General features: G+C 46.6%; 1 protein-coding gene across 2 annotated transcripts in view; it reads right to left on the bottom strand.

Moving 5' to 3' along the window:
• MPPED2 (metallophosphoesterase domain containing 2) overlaps positions 1-12,201 on the bottom strand; it is a 201,587-nt gene extending 189,386 nt beyond the window's left edge. Inside the window, exons 1-2 of one of the 2 annotated variants that reach the window (XM_065944243.1) lie at positions 11,693-12,201; positions 5,761-6,009 (exon numbers count right to left, since the gene is read on the bottom strand). In XM_065944243.1, the coding sequence (XP_065800315.1) occupies positions 5,761-5,888 (128 nt within the window). In that variant the 5' untranslated portion in view covers positions 5,889-6,009; positions 11,693-12,201. Of the gene's footprint in view, positions 1-5,760; positions 6,010-10,129; positions 10,288-11,692 lie in introns of those variants that run through there. The other variant, XM_065944244.1, reaches the window with a different exon arrangement.
• Between the last annotated feature and the right edge of the window lie 422 nt (positions 12,202-12,623).

The raw sequence follows: 12,623 nt of genomic DNA, 5'->3' as shown, positions 1-12,623 counted from the left end.
ACTGGTGCTTTTGAACTGTGGTGTTGGAGAAGACTCTTGAGAGTCCCTTGGACTGCAAGGAGATCAACCCAGTCAATCCTAAAGGAAATCAGTCCTGAATATTCATTGGACGGACTGATGGTGAAACTGAAGCTCCAATACTGTGGCCACCCGATGTGAAGAACTGACTCCCTGGAAAAGACCCTGATGCTGGGAAAGATTGAGGGCAGGAGGAGAAGGGGACGACAGAGGATGAGATGGTTGGATGGCATCACTGACTTGGTGGACCTGAGTTTGAGCAAGTTCCAGGAGTTGGTGATGGACAGGGAAGCCTGGTGTGCTGCGGTCCGGTCCGTGGAGTTGCAAAGAGTTGGACACGACTGAGCGACTGAACTGAATGACTGACTGACTTAATGCTTCTGTTTTAACCACAGCCATAGGCACAGAGCCTAAGACACTGATAGGGCTACAAAGGCTTGAGACTAGCACAAATGAATGAAGGCCACTATGATTCTACAAGGAAAAATCAGGTGACAACACTCAGCTTCCAGATTCCTTGTCTCCTTGGGACTGACAATCTCATGAGTAACTCGAGGTAGGTGAGACATCCCAACAGGCGCTAAGTCAGGGCACAGAGAAAGACAAATACTATACATTTTCACTTACATGTGGCATCTAAGACATAAAAGGACAAATATAGTAAAACAGAAACACAGACACAAAGCATAGACTGCTGGTGAGAGGCAGAGGGAGGGGCAAAAAGGGTGCGGGTGATTAAGAGGTACAAACTATCAGGTATAAAATAGATAAACTACAAGAATGCAATATAAAGCGCTGGGAATATAGCCAATATTTTATAGTAACTGTATATGGAATATAAAGTATAAAAATATAGAATTACGATTTTATATATCTGAAACTAATATAATTTTGCAAGTCACCTATATTTCAATAAAAAATTTAAAAAACGAAAAAAATTTTAAAAAGAAGTCAGGGCACCTTCCAACACTGACAGCTGAAAATTATACCCAGCCCAAGTTTGCTACTATGGCTTCCCCCATGTCCCAGTGGGTAAAAAATCCACCTGCCGTGCATGAGACACAGGAGATGTGGGTTTGATCCCTGGATGGGGAAGATCCCCTGGAAAAGGAAAGGGCAACTCCAGTATTCTTGCCTAAAAAATCCCACAGACAGAGGGGCCTGTCGGGCTACAGTCCAATGGGTCGCAGACATGATTCCTCGACTAAGCACAGGGCAAGTTTGCTAGTAATGACTCCTTGAGGAAGACAGGACAAAACTTAGCAGTGATTTTCTTATTTACTCATTTATCTATGCTCCACTAATTTTCAAAATGAACTTAGGCAGAATAAAAAAGTGCAGAATCAATAAAACGATCATCAATGAGAAGAGCTAACAATTATTGAGTACAGACTACATACTAAGCATTCCTCTAAAAACTTTACAAACAATAATGTTTGTAACCTTCACAACAACCTTTGGAGATAGGCGCTACTTTTAACATCTATATTTCAGAGCTAGGAAAAAAAGAGAAGTTAACACATTCCTCCACAGTAGGTTATGCAACTAGTACATCATGCAGCCAGGTTTTAAATCCAACAATCTAATTCCACTATACTACACTGCCTCCTCAAAATAAATGTAAAAAAAAGAGTTAAGTAAGATTTCAGGGGTGCTGACAACTAAAGCCATAGACAATAAAGCAGAAAGTATCTAAAACTGAAAATAAAATTTAATTTGAGCTTCCTAGCAACAAATCTTGAAAGAAAAAGGTGAGAGATTAATCTCAATAGGGTAGCCAACCATCCTGGTTTGCAGGGGACTGAAGGGTCTCCCAGGAAGTGGGACTTTTGATGCAAAAACAGATATGGTTAGATACCTTACTAAAGATGTTTTACAGTACTTAATTAGGCCTCAGACAATGTAAAACATACAAAATCTTGTTGGTGTTTAGAGATCTACACTGATTCCTTGAGCACCTTTCTCCCACCCTCACTGAAAATACTAAATAATTTTATCATTGAAAATACTAAACAGCATTCTGCTTGGGGAAGATGACAGGGCTGTAGAAAAATGAAGCCCTGTTAATTGCTGGTTTTCAACCATCACATCTATCAGTATCTTTAAGAATCTGGGTAAGAGGGGCTTACAAATTCTGGGTCCAATTCTGCCCTGCCAACTTCAGCTGTGCTTTAATTTTCTTTCCCAAGGTCATACGGGATTGCTTTCTTTGGAAAAAAAAAAATAAAAACAAAAAACTTCCCTACATCACAGGCAGAGATGCAGACCAGTGATTCCTAGAAAGCTTGATGGCAACCTGTTCAAAACTCCCAAGTGAAACCAAACCAGGGTCATGTGGTAAACCCTTAATGCGAGGTGAAATGACAGCTTTGAAATCAATGACTGAGGTTATGAAGATGGGAACTGGGTCTTCTGCATGTGTGTTCCCCTCACAGCACATCCTGCAAATAAATGTCCTAACTGCAATCTTAATCTTGGTATGTCAGAGCTAAAAGGGTTCGTATCTACCATTTGGTGCAAATGTTTACATTTACCGAGAGAGAAAAGAAAGTAAATTGTCCAAGATGGGTCACAAAGCTAAGGTGCGGCAAACTAATTAAATGGGAAGTGAACTATTTCTTAACTAAGTTAAATAAACCTCAACTAGGTTTCCTGAAAGAAAAAAATCACTTAACGGACCAGCACTGTAACTCCAATCCAGGTGATCTGTCATGGGTCTCCACAGATGTCAGTTGTAAGTGCAAAAGGAAAGCCAACGTTTTAAGAAACTCATGCAAAATAAATGAGCAACTGCTCAAGAAGAAAAGACAAAATACCTTGAGGGAGAGGAGTAGAGCTCTTACCATGACATGTTAAAAATTTTAGAAAAACTGAAGAAATTTTAGACTAAATATTTTATAGGTATTTTCCAGCCAATTTAAGTTTCTATTTAGACTCAGGGCAATCTTTTTAGATATAGCATGATCATCTTTAACCAAGAAACCTGAATGCCCAGTATGGGCTGGTCACTGTGCTAGGGCACCAAGCATGGAAAAGAAAGGTCAAGGAAAAGGTCAGCCAGCATCTTAATAACCTGTACACTCCTTCAAACAACACTGAGTGTTAAGACTGGCCAGAGAGATCCCAGTGAAAATCTCCAAATCTCAATCACAATTTTTCAACACAATGCACAATCAAATCCATGGATCGATCAAGTGATCAATCAATATTTCTAAACACCTGTCACCGGCTCAATCCTTGCCTTTAAAAAAATGAATGATACAGGACTTCCCTGGTGGTCTAGCGGCTAAGACTCCGTGCTCCCAATGCAGGGGTCTGGGTTCGATCCCTGGTCAGGAAACTAGATTCCACATGCCACAGTGCCACAACTAAAGCTCCTACGTGCCTCGATGAAGACTGAGGGGCCCACGTGACACAACTAAGACCCAGCACAGCAAATAAATAAATAAATGTTAAAAACTTTTTTTAATAAAACAATTTTTAATATTTTAAAAAAAGAAATGAATGATATAGTTTGAGAGAGAAGGTAGGGAGAAGGGCGGGGGGGAGACAGAAAAAGAGAATAAAAATGGAGGTGGTCTGGCTGGAGGAAAATATCAAAGATGAGACATGTCATGTTGGCAGGGGGGTGGATGGGCATAGTCACTCTGGACTGGGGAAGAGAGAGATGAGGTTTCCTATATGCAGAGGGACAAGAATTGACTCTCAGCAGACCTGAAATGTGAGCGTCTCAGCTGTGAGAAACAGTGAAGGCAATGGCACCAAGACAGAAAGGCCCACGCGGTGCCAACACGCGTGGCTGGAACAAAAGGTGCAGGTGGGAAGCCCCCCACCTGCACCTTTTGTTCACGGGTGACGAAGGTGCAGAGGGCAGCTGAGATAACCGTGGAAGAACTGCTACTCCCAGGGCAGAAGTCTGGCAAGAGGGCTACACAGCTGTCCAGGCCGCCACTGCAAACTCCGCTTTTCAAGCCTTGTTTTCATAAAAGGGATAATTTGATCCTTCAAATTTTTCATGGCTAGATCATGTACATCAGTTCTAAGGTTACATGATTTTTAAAATATCACTGTGCATTCACAGTTCACCAGCGGAATCTTAGGGCTACAAACAAGCAAAGACTGAGCTCAGATTCCCTGTCAGTCGTTTTCCAAGGAATCTGGGGCAAAACATACTTTCTTTTGCCTGGAAGGAAACAAAAATCCACAAAGTGCTGTGCCATTCTTTAACAGAAATGTTACACCACCAAAGCAGAGCTCAAGGATTCCTAAGTCCAGTTTGCACACATTCTATAACATATTTGAAGGAAAAGCAATTATTAGAAGCAGAAGGATAAAAGGAATATTTGAAATGAACACAGTTACTATTCAGAAAAGCCATTTTAACACAGAAAAATCTTCCCCTTAAAAACTTTTCCTTAAAACCATGTTAGGAAACCTTCATTATTATGAACATATTCTAATTTAAAGAGAGTATAAAAATCTTAGAAATAGTTTAGTATTAACCATTTGCAAGGATTTCTCTATTTCTTGCTTTTTTTCTTTTTTTGCAGAAATCCTATCATAGATAATTGAGTAGCTCTACAGAATATGCAAACTTGCAAAGTAACATCCTAGTACTTGTGACAACACCCAGGCAGTCAAGAGAAAGATCTTTGTGTTTGGTTAGTGTTTGTAAATTTGAGGAGGGGGGGTTGCATGTATCTGTGTGTGTCTGTGTTGCTGGTGGGAGGGAGGTAGACTTACTGGGTTTTTTTTTTAATGCCCAAATAAAACAATTACCTTTAAAAAAAAAAGAGCTTGTGACTTGGACATGCCCTGAGTTCAATTTTGCCAGGAATGGCAAAATCAGTCAACAGATCCCTAACCTCTTTTCTCTCTTGGCTATACAATGCTTTTCAAAGGGGTTTAGTCCTACCACGAAAGACTCATGTTAGACATTGGAAGGGTCTAATAGAGAATGAGCACCAGGCCTTGAATAAACAAGGGAGATGGTGACCTTTTGCCCCTTCTGCTGAAAGCCCAGCACACCCTGTAGCAGAGGAACAGAAAAAAAGCTGGTGTGCACCCAGGTGCTGCAAAAATCCTCGCCTCTGGATTTCTCCCACACTTTGTTCCTTTAACAGTTTAAACCGAGACAGGGCTTAAAAAGTATTAGGGAGTGAGGGAAAAGTACAATTCCTGGAACCCACTGTCCCACTGTCCCTTAATCCTTTGTTCCCATATTGTTCGAATCCAGCAGCATGCTGCACACGTCCTACTAGCAACAGGCACGACAACAGATTTAGTAGTGGCTGGACAGTTAGTCCCAATTAGGCCTGTTTCCCAGCTGAATGTAAAGGGGTGGTGGGGTGAAGTATAGGGGGAAAAAAACTACAGAAATTTTAAGGACATTTCATCAGGGAAGCAAGCAATGCAAGGTAAATGCAAACTGAACAAGGGGTCAGGCGAATCTGCCAAAATTCGCTGTGTGACATTGGACGAGTATCTGAACCTCTCTGTTGTCATCCACAAAATGTAGGCAAGCCCTTGGGGGCTCTAAAGATCTAATGGCAAATTATGGTCGACAGTACATACTCTGGAAAGGTTGGTTCAGCATTACCCAGATGTGGAGGATTCCTCTGAGCTGTACTTGGAACCACAGATAACCCATCTGTCTGGTGAAGCATACATCTTTTATTCTCCAAGTCATTAGCGACTTTCTAATTCCCTGATGGCTTTTTTAAGTTCACGAGTGATACTTACATATGTACATGTGGCGGCTGGAACCTGCTCTGGTTGATGTTGTAGTGTGTGAATGCCTGGGTGGGGTTGGAGCTGTACTCATCCACCGTGATGGTAACTTTGCCTTGAGAAGGAATCCCATGTGCCATCCTTCCTCTCTATAGGCATGAGCAATTCACAACTTTCCGGAGCGAAGGATGGACGCGGGCATGGTGCGTTTCAGCCAACCTCTGAACCCAAGGATCTATTCATCAATAACGCTCTGCGTTTCTGGAAAAAACAAAACAAACCAAAAAATGAGCACAAAGAAAAAGAGGATGTTCTAAACAATGTCAGATGTGACACCTGGATGTGAAATTGGTTCAGGAAAAATCTTAACCTGTGTGGTCGCTTCGTGGACAAAACCTCTACCAACTCTCTACCTAGCACGTACTTCAGAATGGACATGATACCCCAAATGACATGGCTGGCTGCTAGCAAATCATTTCAATGGTGTTCAAACTAAGATTTCCTCTTTAATTATAATTATGGCACTTAACGTGAATTACGGAAGGGCACATCCACAGTTGCCATGGTGTCTAACTATAAATGGTTTGAGCTCAAAGTGGAGAGTCTTCCAAACCTTTCCTGCTAATTGGAATGTTTGGTCTGTACAAAGTTGGTGTCACAGAATAATTTGAAACCTCGGTGCTTAGCACAGTCATAAAACACAATGCCAAATGTAAATTTTAAATGCTCTGTTCATCACAGATACCTGTGTGTAACTATGATACACACATAATATATGCACACATCACATATAATTTTTCAGTGGTTTCAAAATACACAGGTACTCAAAGCATGGCATACATATGAATTCCACTCCAGCCAAGAACTTTATGTTAAGGCAAATCCTTCTTGCTACATGTAACATAGTTTCTTAAAACCGTCCAGTTATTCAGGGGAAAGCTGAACACATCCAGACTTGGATCACCATTTCGGATGCATTTATTACGAGCAGTAAAGGAGGGTGGCCATTAAATCTACTGCTTCATGCCTGCTTGAAAGTAAAAGTCACTCAGTCATGTCTGACTCTTTGTGACCCCATGGACCATACAGTCCATGGAATTCTCCAGGCCAGAACACTAGAGTGGGTAGCCTTTCCCTTCTCCAGGGGATATTCCCCACCCAGGGATCAAACCCAGGTCTCCTGAATTGCAGGCAGATTCTTTACCAGCTGAGCCACAAGGGAAGCCCTCACTCCTGCTTGGTGCTGCAATATTCTCAGTAGCTGGTTTCATCCTTTAAAATTTTTTTCAGCTCATTTTGATTATTTGTGTAAAAGACACTATATTTGTTGTGCTGGGTTCAGAAATGAGGATGTTTGTTTTTATAGCAGGTGCGCGAAGACTGAGCAGAGCCCATCCCTGCTTCTACGCTGCTGCAATTGATCAGGGAAGTTTTAAACAAGGGGACAGTATGCTCCTTGGATACCCTTGGGTTAACCCACCCTCTTTACTTTAAGTGCTCTGCATTACAATACTTTCACCATGTGCACCATTAAATTCTGGGAATCTTAGATGCTATCTCAAATAAAAATATTTAGAATAATAAGATTAGATTTAAATTTGGCATGAAACACCTTAAATATCAAGCAAAAGGCAGATGGCTTGCCATAGGCCATTTATTTTATTATTTTACAACCCAGGGCTTGTGTAGTCCTCCATATGCTAGCTGAGCTAAGAAATTCCACAGCCTTCTACTCAAATCATTGCCTTCTTCATATTAGCAAAGCAAGCTAAATAACACCCACCTTGCCTGCGTTCCTAACACATAATGGCGCTGCCAAGACATGAATCCCTCCTGCTCTGGCATTTTAAACAAAGTGTCATTTTGGGTTCTCTTTCTTCTTCCTGACTTCATGGGAGGTATGAGTCCTCTAAGCACTGCTGACAGACAACCAGGCCAGTAGGATTAACGAAATTAAAATCTTTGCCTGCTTCTCTGATGTAAGATATCTATAAGAACTGCTTACAAATCATAATGTAGCAGTTTTCATACCAAGTTTGCAGCTGTTTCCTTAATTTCCCCCATAATTATATTTTACTGTTATTTTGCATAACAGTAAAACACAACACCTGCTTCAAATTGTAGTCCTGTTCTAAGTACTGTAATTCTCTTTTGAGACACAAAGTACCGAGACACGAATGAAGTGCAAAACTGCATAATTGCGACATGCTGAAAAGTAAATACAAATGAAAACATCTTCCTGTTATAGAAATGACTGTCATTAAAAAGAATGTTAGCCATCAAAGCACAGAGGGGGAAAAATACACATTTTCAGACTGGAGAACTTAGTGTTTGCATAAATTAGACAGTGGTGTAAAAATTACACGGCAATTCTTAATGTTCCTGCCATCAATGTCTATTGTGTGAAATACAGAACATTAAGAAGCAAAGGAAATAAAATTCATGTCTAGACCACTGTGACCTCTCTGTAACAATCTCTGCACCCGGAGCCAGAAACAGTTTAAATGTTCCTGGAGTAAACTCACTAATTAAACTCAGCAAAATGGCCTAGAAATGAAAGATACATACCTGTTATGTAAATATCTAGGTAATGACCTACAGTAGTTAGCATTAGACCCTCTCATTTGAAGTCCAGAAAAGAAGGAACTTAGAAGGTAATCAATTTGCACTCTTTTATGGTCCACTATATCCTATAGACAACATGGGATTGCCTTTTCTATCAAGTGAGATCTGTGCCTCTTTGCACCTTTGCTCCAGTAAGACAAATAGAACATCTTTTCATCAGCAAGCATAGACCCCTGTAACTCAAAAGGGTAAATGGGTGGCTGGCACCTCATTTGAATTCATCTTTACCATGTTCTCTTTCAAATGTTTTATCGAAACAGTACACCTGCGGCGTCTATCTTCTTTAATCTGGAGTCCTTTGAAGAAAATGTCAGACTGAGGCAGAGAGCTTCAAAACTTTCACAGGAACCTTTACAGACAAGTCAAGAAAAAGCTTATTTTTTAAAAATGCTATGTTCACCCCCATTCACATCATAGGATAATCATATCTCAAGAATATGAAACACCAACACATGGAAAAGGCTTTTTTTTTTTTTTTTTGGTAAATTCCCTCCTCTAATCTGAGAAACCTGGAAAAAGCTTGAAACAAGACAGAATGATACAACACCTTCAAACTACTAAGAACCTGCATCCCCTTGCTTGACACAGGCAGTAAAACCCTCCAAATGATCAGATTTTGGAACACCTCATCCTCATCACACATATTATTTTTTACATATAATATTTAGAGAGCGGTACTCTTTTTTTTTTTTTTAATTTCCATTTTTAGACTTCAATACATTTGCTTTACAAAACAAAGGAACCCAGTACTACATGCCAGCAATCCTAAAGAAAAATCTAAAGGGAACTGACACTGCCAAACATTCATGCTGGTGCTACTTCGATTTTCTCTTTAAAAAAAAAAATCATGTGAGCACATTTTGCATTTCCTAGACAGCAATCACTTCTCCTGTGCCTTAAACTGTGCAACTTGCAATATTCTTTTTTAGGAATCTAGTGGGAAATCCTTTTAAAGTCTGCTGGCAATGAAAGGATTAAAACCTGAGGAATTAAATAACTGTCTCCACCTCCTAGACACCAGAAGTCCAATTTACCAAAAGTTTCAAAGCAACAACTCCTGACCTCTCTACCCGAACACCGCACGGCACAGCCTATGAGAAAGGAGCCCGTGATTTCCTCGTTTAAACAAGGATGCTCATTTTATTCTCTAGCCCCTAAGAAGATCATCCGACCAACCTCCTGGCCGGACTTTGGAACTCGCTGGCTCCGACTACCCAAATTTCGCTCTCTCCTCCCTCTGCCGCACGGATCGAGTGCATTCTCAACTCACGCCCTTACTCTTTTATGCCCATCTCCAGTTACTCATCCCTGTATCCCGGAGCGATGCCCAGAAGCCTTCCGGGCGGTTTCTCCGCCAAGGTTATTAGACGGATGCACAAAGTCCCACGTGCCTCTGTCCACAGAGCGCCCTCCCTCCCAACGCACTTACACCTGAACTTGTCTCCAGCACTTCGGACACCCGGCTGGCACATTCTTTCGGAGAGAAAGGGCAGGACTTTTCTCCCGCGCCTCTGGCAACGCGTGGAGTCTATATATGGTGGGGCGGGGGGTGCGGAATTCTCTACTTTGGATTGGTGTGTTTGTTTTAAATCTACGGTGGGCAGTTGGGGGTGGGGGGTCAGCAACCACACACACACACACACACACACACACACACACACTCATTCACTCACTCGCGCGCGCGCCCTGCCCTCCCGGCTCACGGCCGGCTCGTCCGAGCTATAGCTCCCCCTTCTTTCCTGTAGCACCAGCTTACTCGCTCAGTCCCTCGTTGCCACCGCCGTCGTCTCCGCCGCGGCCGCCGCGGCTGGCACTGTTGGCGCTGGCGCTCGCGGCCCCAGGCTCCGCTGGGCGCTTGTCCTTCTTTCTCTACCGCTTCCCCAGCCCCGAATTGATTGATGACCACCGGCGGCCAATGGCTCTGACACCGCGCCATCCTCGCTCGAGCATCACAGCCCCACGCCCCCGACGTCAGCCTCTAGGGCGCGTTGGCATCCCCGAACCCCGAGAGCCGAACCCGCGCCCGGGGCCGCCGGCGCCTCCCTGCTCTCTGCCCCGGAGCTGTCGGGCTGCATCCTTGGAGCGGTGGAGAAAGAAAGGGAGGGATCCAGCGAGCGTTCGAAGGGGGTGTTGAGGCCACGGATTTCCACCCCCCTCTTTGGAAATCTTTTCTTTCACTTAAAGTTTTGTTTTGTTTTTTTCCCCACCTTGACCTGTTTGTGTGTTTACAGCATCTCAATTACACATTTTTCAAGACCTGCATTTGCACTTAATTGGGGGTGTCCTGGGGAGGGGTGTGGTATAAATCCGCCCACTGGGGCATCCTTAATTTCTTTCCTTGCTGGTGGATTCTAATACCCTCCCCAATCGCCAGGAAAAATGCCCCCTTCACCTCCTAGGCCGCAAAACCTCAGAATTCAAAGGTTTTGCAAAGACAACCCTGTTTCATGTAAATAGCAAAGAAACTCCTGCCTCCCGAGGGAAGAAATCGAGCTGCAACGGTTACTTTTTCTGGCCGTTCGTTCCCCGCCGCCCAGCCCGGGTCGCTGGCCCGCTCCGCAGGCTGCGATCGCGGAGACCGGAGGCGGCGGGGGAGATCCAGGTTGCAGCGCGGGGAGAGGGTGAGAAGCGGCCCCGCGCGAGAGCGGCGCGCGCGCAGGCGGCCCGGGGGCGGCCGCGGAGCGCAGACCCAGCACAAAGCTTGCGCGTTGCCTTCCCGGCCGCGGCACCTCGCTCCGGCCGCCGCGGGCGCCCAGGGCTCGGGCCAACACAATGCACCCGGGCCTAGGCCGGGGCGGCTCGAACACAGAACCCCCGGACTTTCTAGTAAACAGCTCGCCGTGCCCTCGTCCCCACCCCCATCCCCGCCGCCCGGCTTCTGCCGCTGCCCCCTCGCCTACACCCCCTCCTTCGCTGCTGAAAGAGCCCGGCGGAGGAGGGAGCGGCGCGGTGGAGACCCCGGGAGGTCGGGGGCCGAGGACGGGGGCGGGGGGAAGGGAGAAGGGCAGAGGGGCGAGATGGGGAGTGGGAAGGAGACAGCTCCTAAAAAAGAATTCGCTTTCGCTCCGGGGGTTGAAAAAAAGCCCTCCTCGGGTTCCGAATTGCCCGGAAAGCGCCGACTCGAGCGACTGTCAGGGGCACCGGGGCAGCCGCGGTCCGCAGCCTCCGAGCCCCTCGCACGCGCCTCTGACAAGGCACCTCTCACCCGGGCTCCGCTTTGTGTGTGCATTTTTTTCCCTTCCTCTCGCGCGCGGCACCGGGCGCCCGGCCGCCTCCTCCCCCTCCCCCGCCCTCCGCCTCCCTTCCCGGGGCGGATTACCTTTCCCGGGCTGCGCTCCGGGTCCCGGGGATGCCTTCAGCGCCCGACGAGCAGGCGATCCATCGCGGAGCAGCCGGAGCCGGCGGGAGGCGCGCGGGGGGCGCGCGGGGGCGGCGAGGGGCGCGGGCGGGCCAGAACCTTCGACCCCGAAGGTCCCGCCGCGGGCTGGGGCGGGGGGCCGGGGGGCGCGGCGCGAGAGGGAGGCTGGGGGCGGGGGGAGAAAGGACCCGAGCAGCCTCGATCTGGGGAGAGAGCGAGCGTGGGGGCGAGGAGAGGGAGCGAGGGCGCGGCGAGCCGGAGGGAACGAGAGCGGTGCAGTGACAGGGACTGCCACTGGGGTCAAAGGAGCAGAGCTCCAGGAAGCAGGGCGGCCGAGGCGCCGCTCCGTGCGCGCTCCCCGGCGGGACCCCGCGCCCCCGCGCGCCCCTGCTGCTGCCCCGGCCCGCTGGAGCCCCCACTGGCGCCCCGAGGCCCCGGGGTTGCGAGAGGAGGCGGGAGCTAAGGGCGAGGCCGGTAGCCTGCTGGTGCTCCCGGGTCAAGCAGGCGGCAGGAAGCTGAGCTGCAAGTTCATCATCATGAGTGTGATCAGCGTAAAAATGATAGGGGCCTGAGGAGGGGGGCTACGGAGCCCCAGGAAAATAAAGGGAGTTTTCCCTCCAAATGGGCGTCTTCTGCAAAGGGAACACCCAGGCCCCGGGCCCCCCCACCCACCGACCTGCCAGGCGCGGTCTGGAGTCCTGGCACAGCTCCAAGGCGCAGAGCTTGCCTGGGGGCAATGAGAGCGGCTCGGGCACTGCGCTGAAACGGGGGAGGGCGACCCTGGGTCTCCTACCGTCTCAGAGCTTAGACTTTAATGGGGTAAAGCTATGCACCTTTTACCGCACACACACACACACACACACACACACACACACACACACACACGCATGCA

This window comes from Muntiacus reevesi, chromosome 9 (genome assembly GCF_963930625.1).
Source record: "Muntiacus reevesi chromosome 9, mMunRee1.1, whole genome shotgun sequence".
Taxonomy (NCBI): Eukaryota; Metazoa; Chordata; class Mammalia; order Artiodactyla; family Cervidae; genus Muntiacus; species Muntiacus reevesi.
The sequence above is the reverse complement of the archived record's forward strand: the minus strand, read 5'-3'. Positions and strand labels throughout refer to the sequence as shown.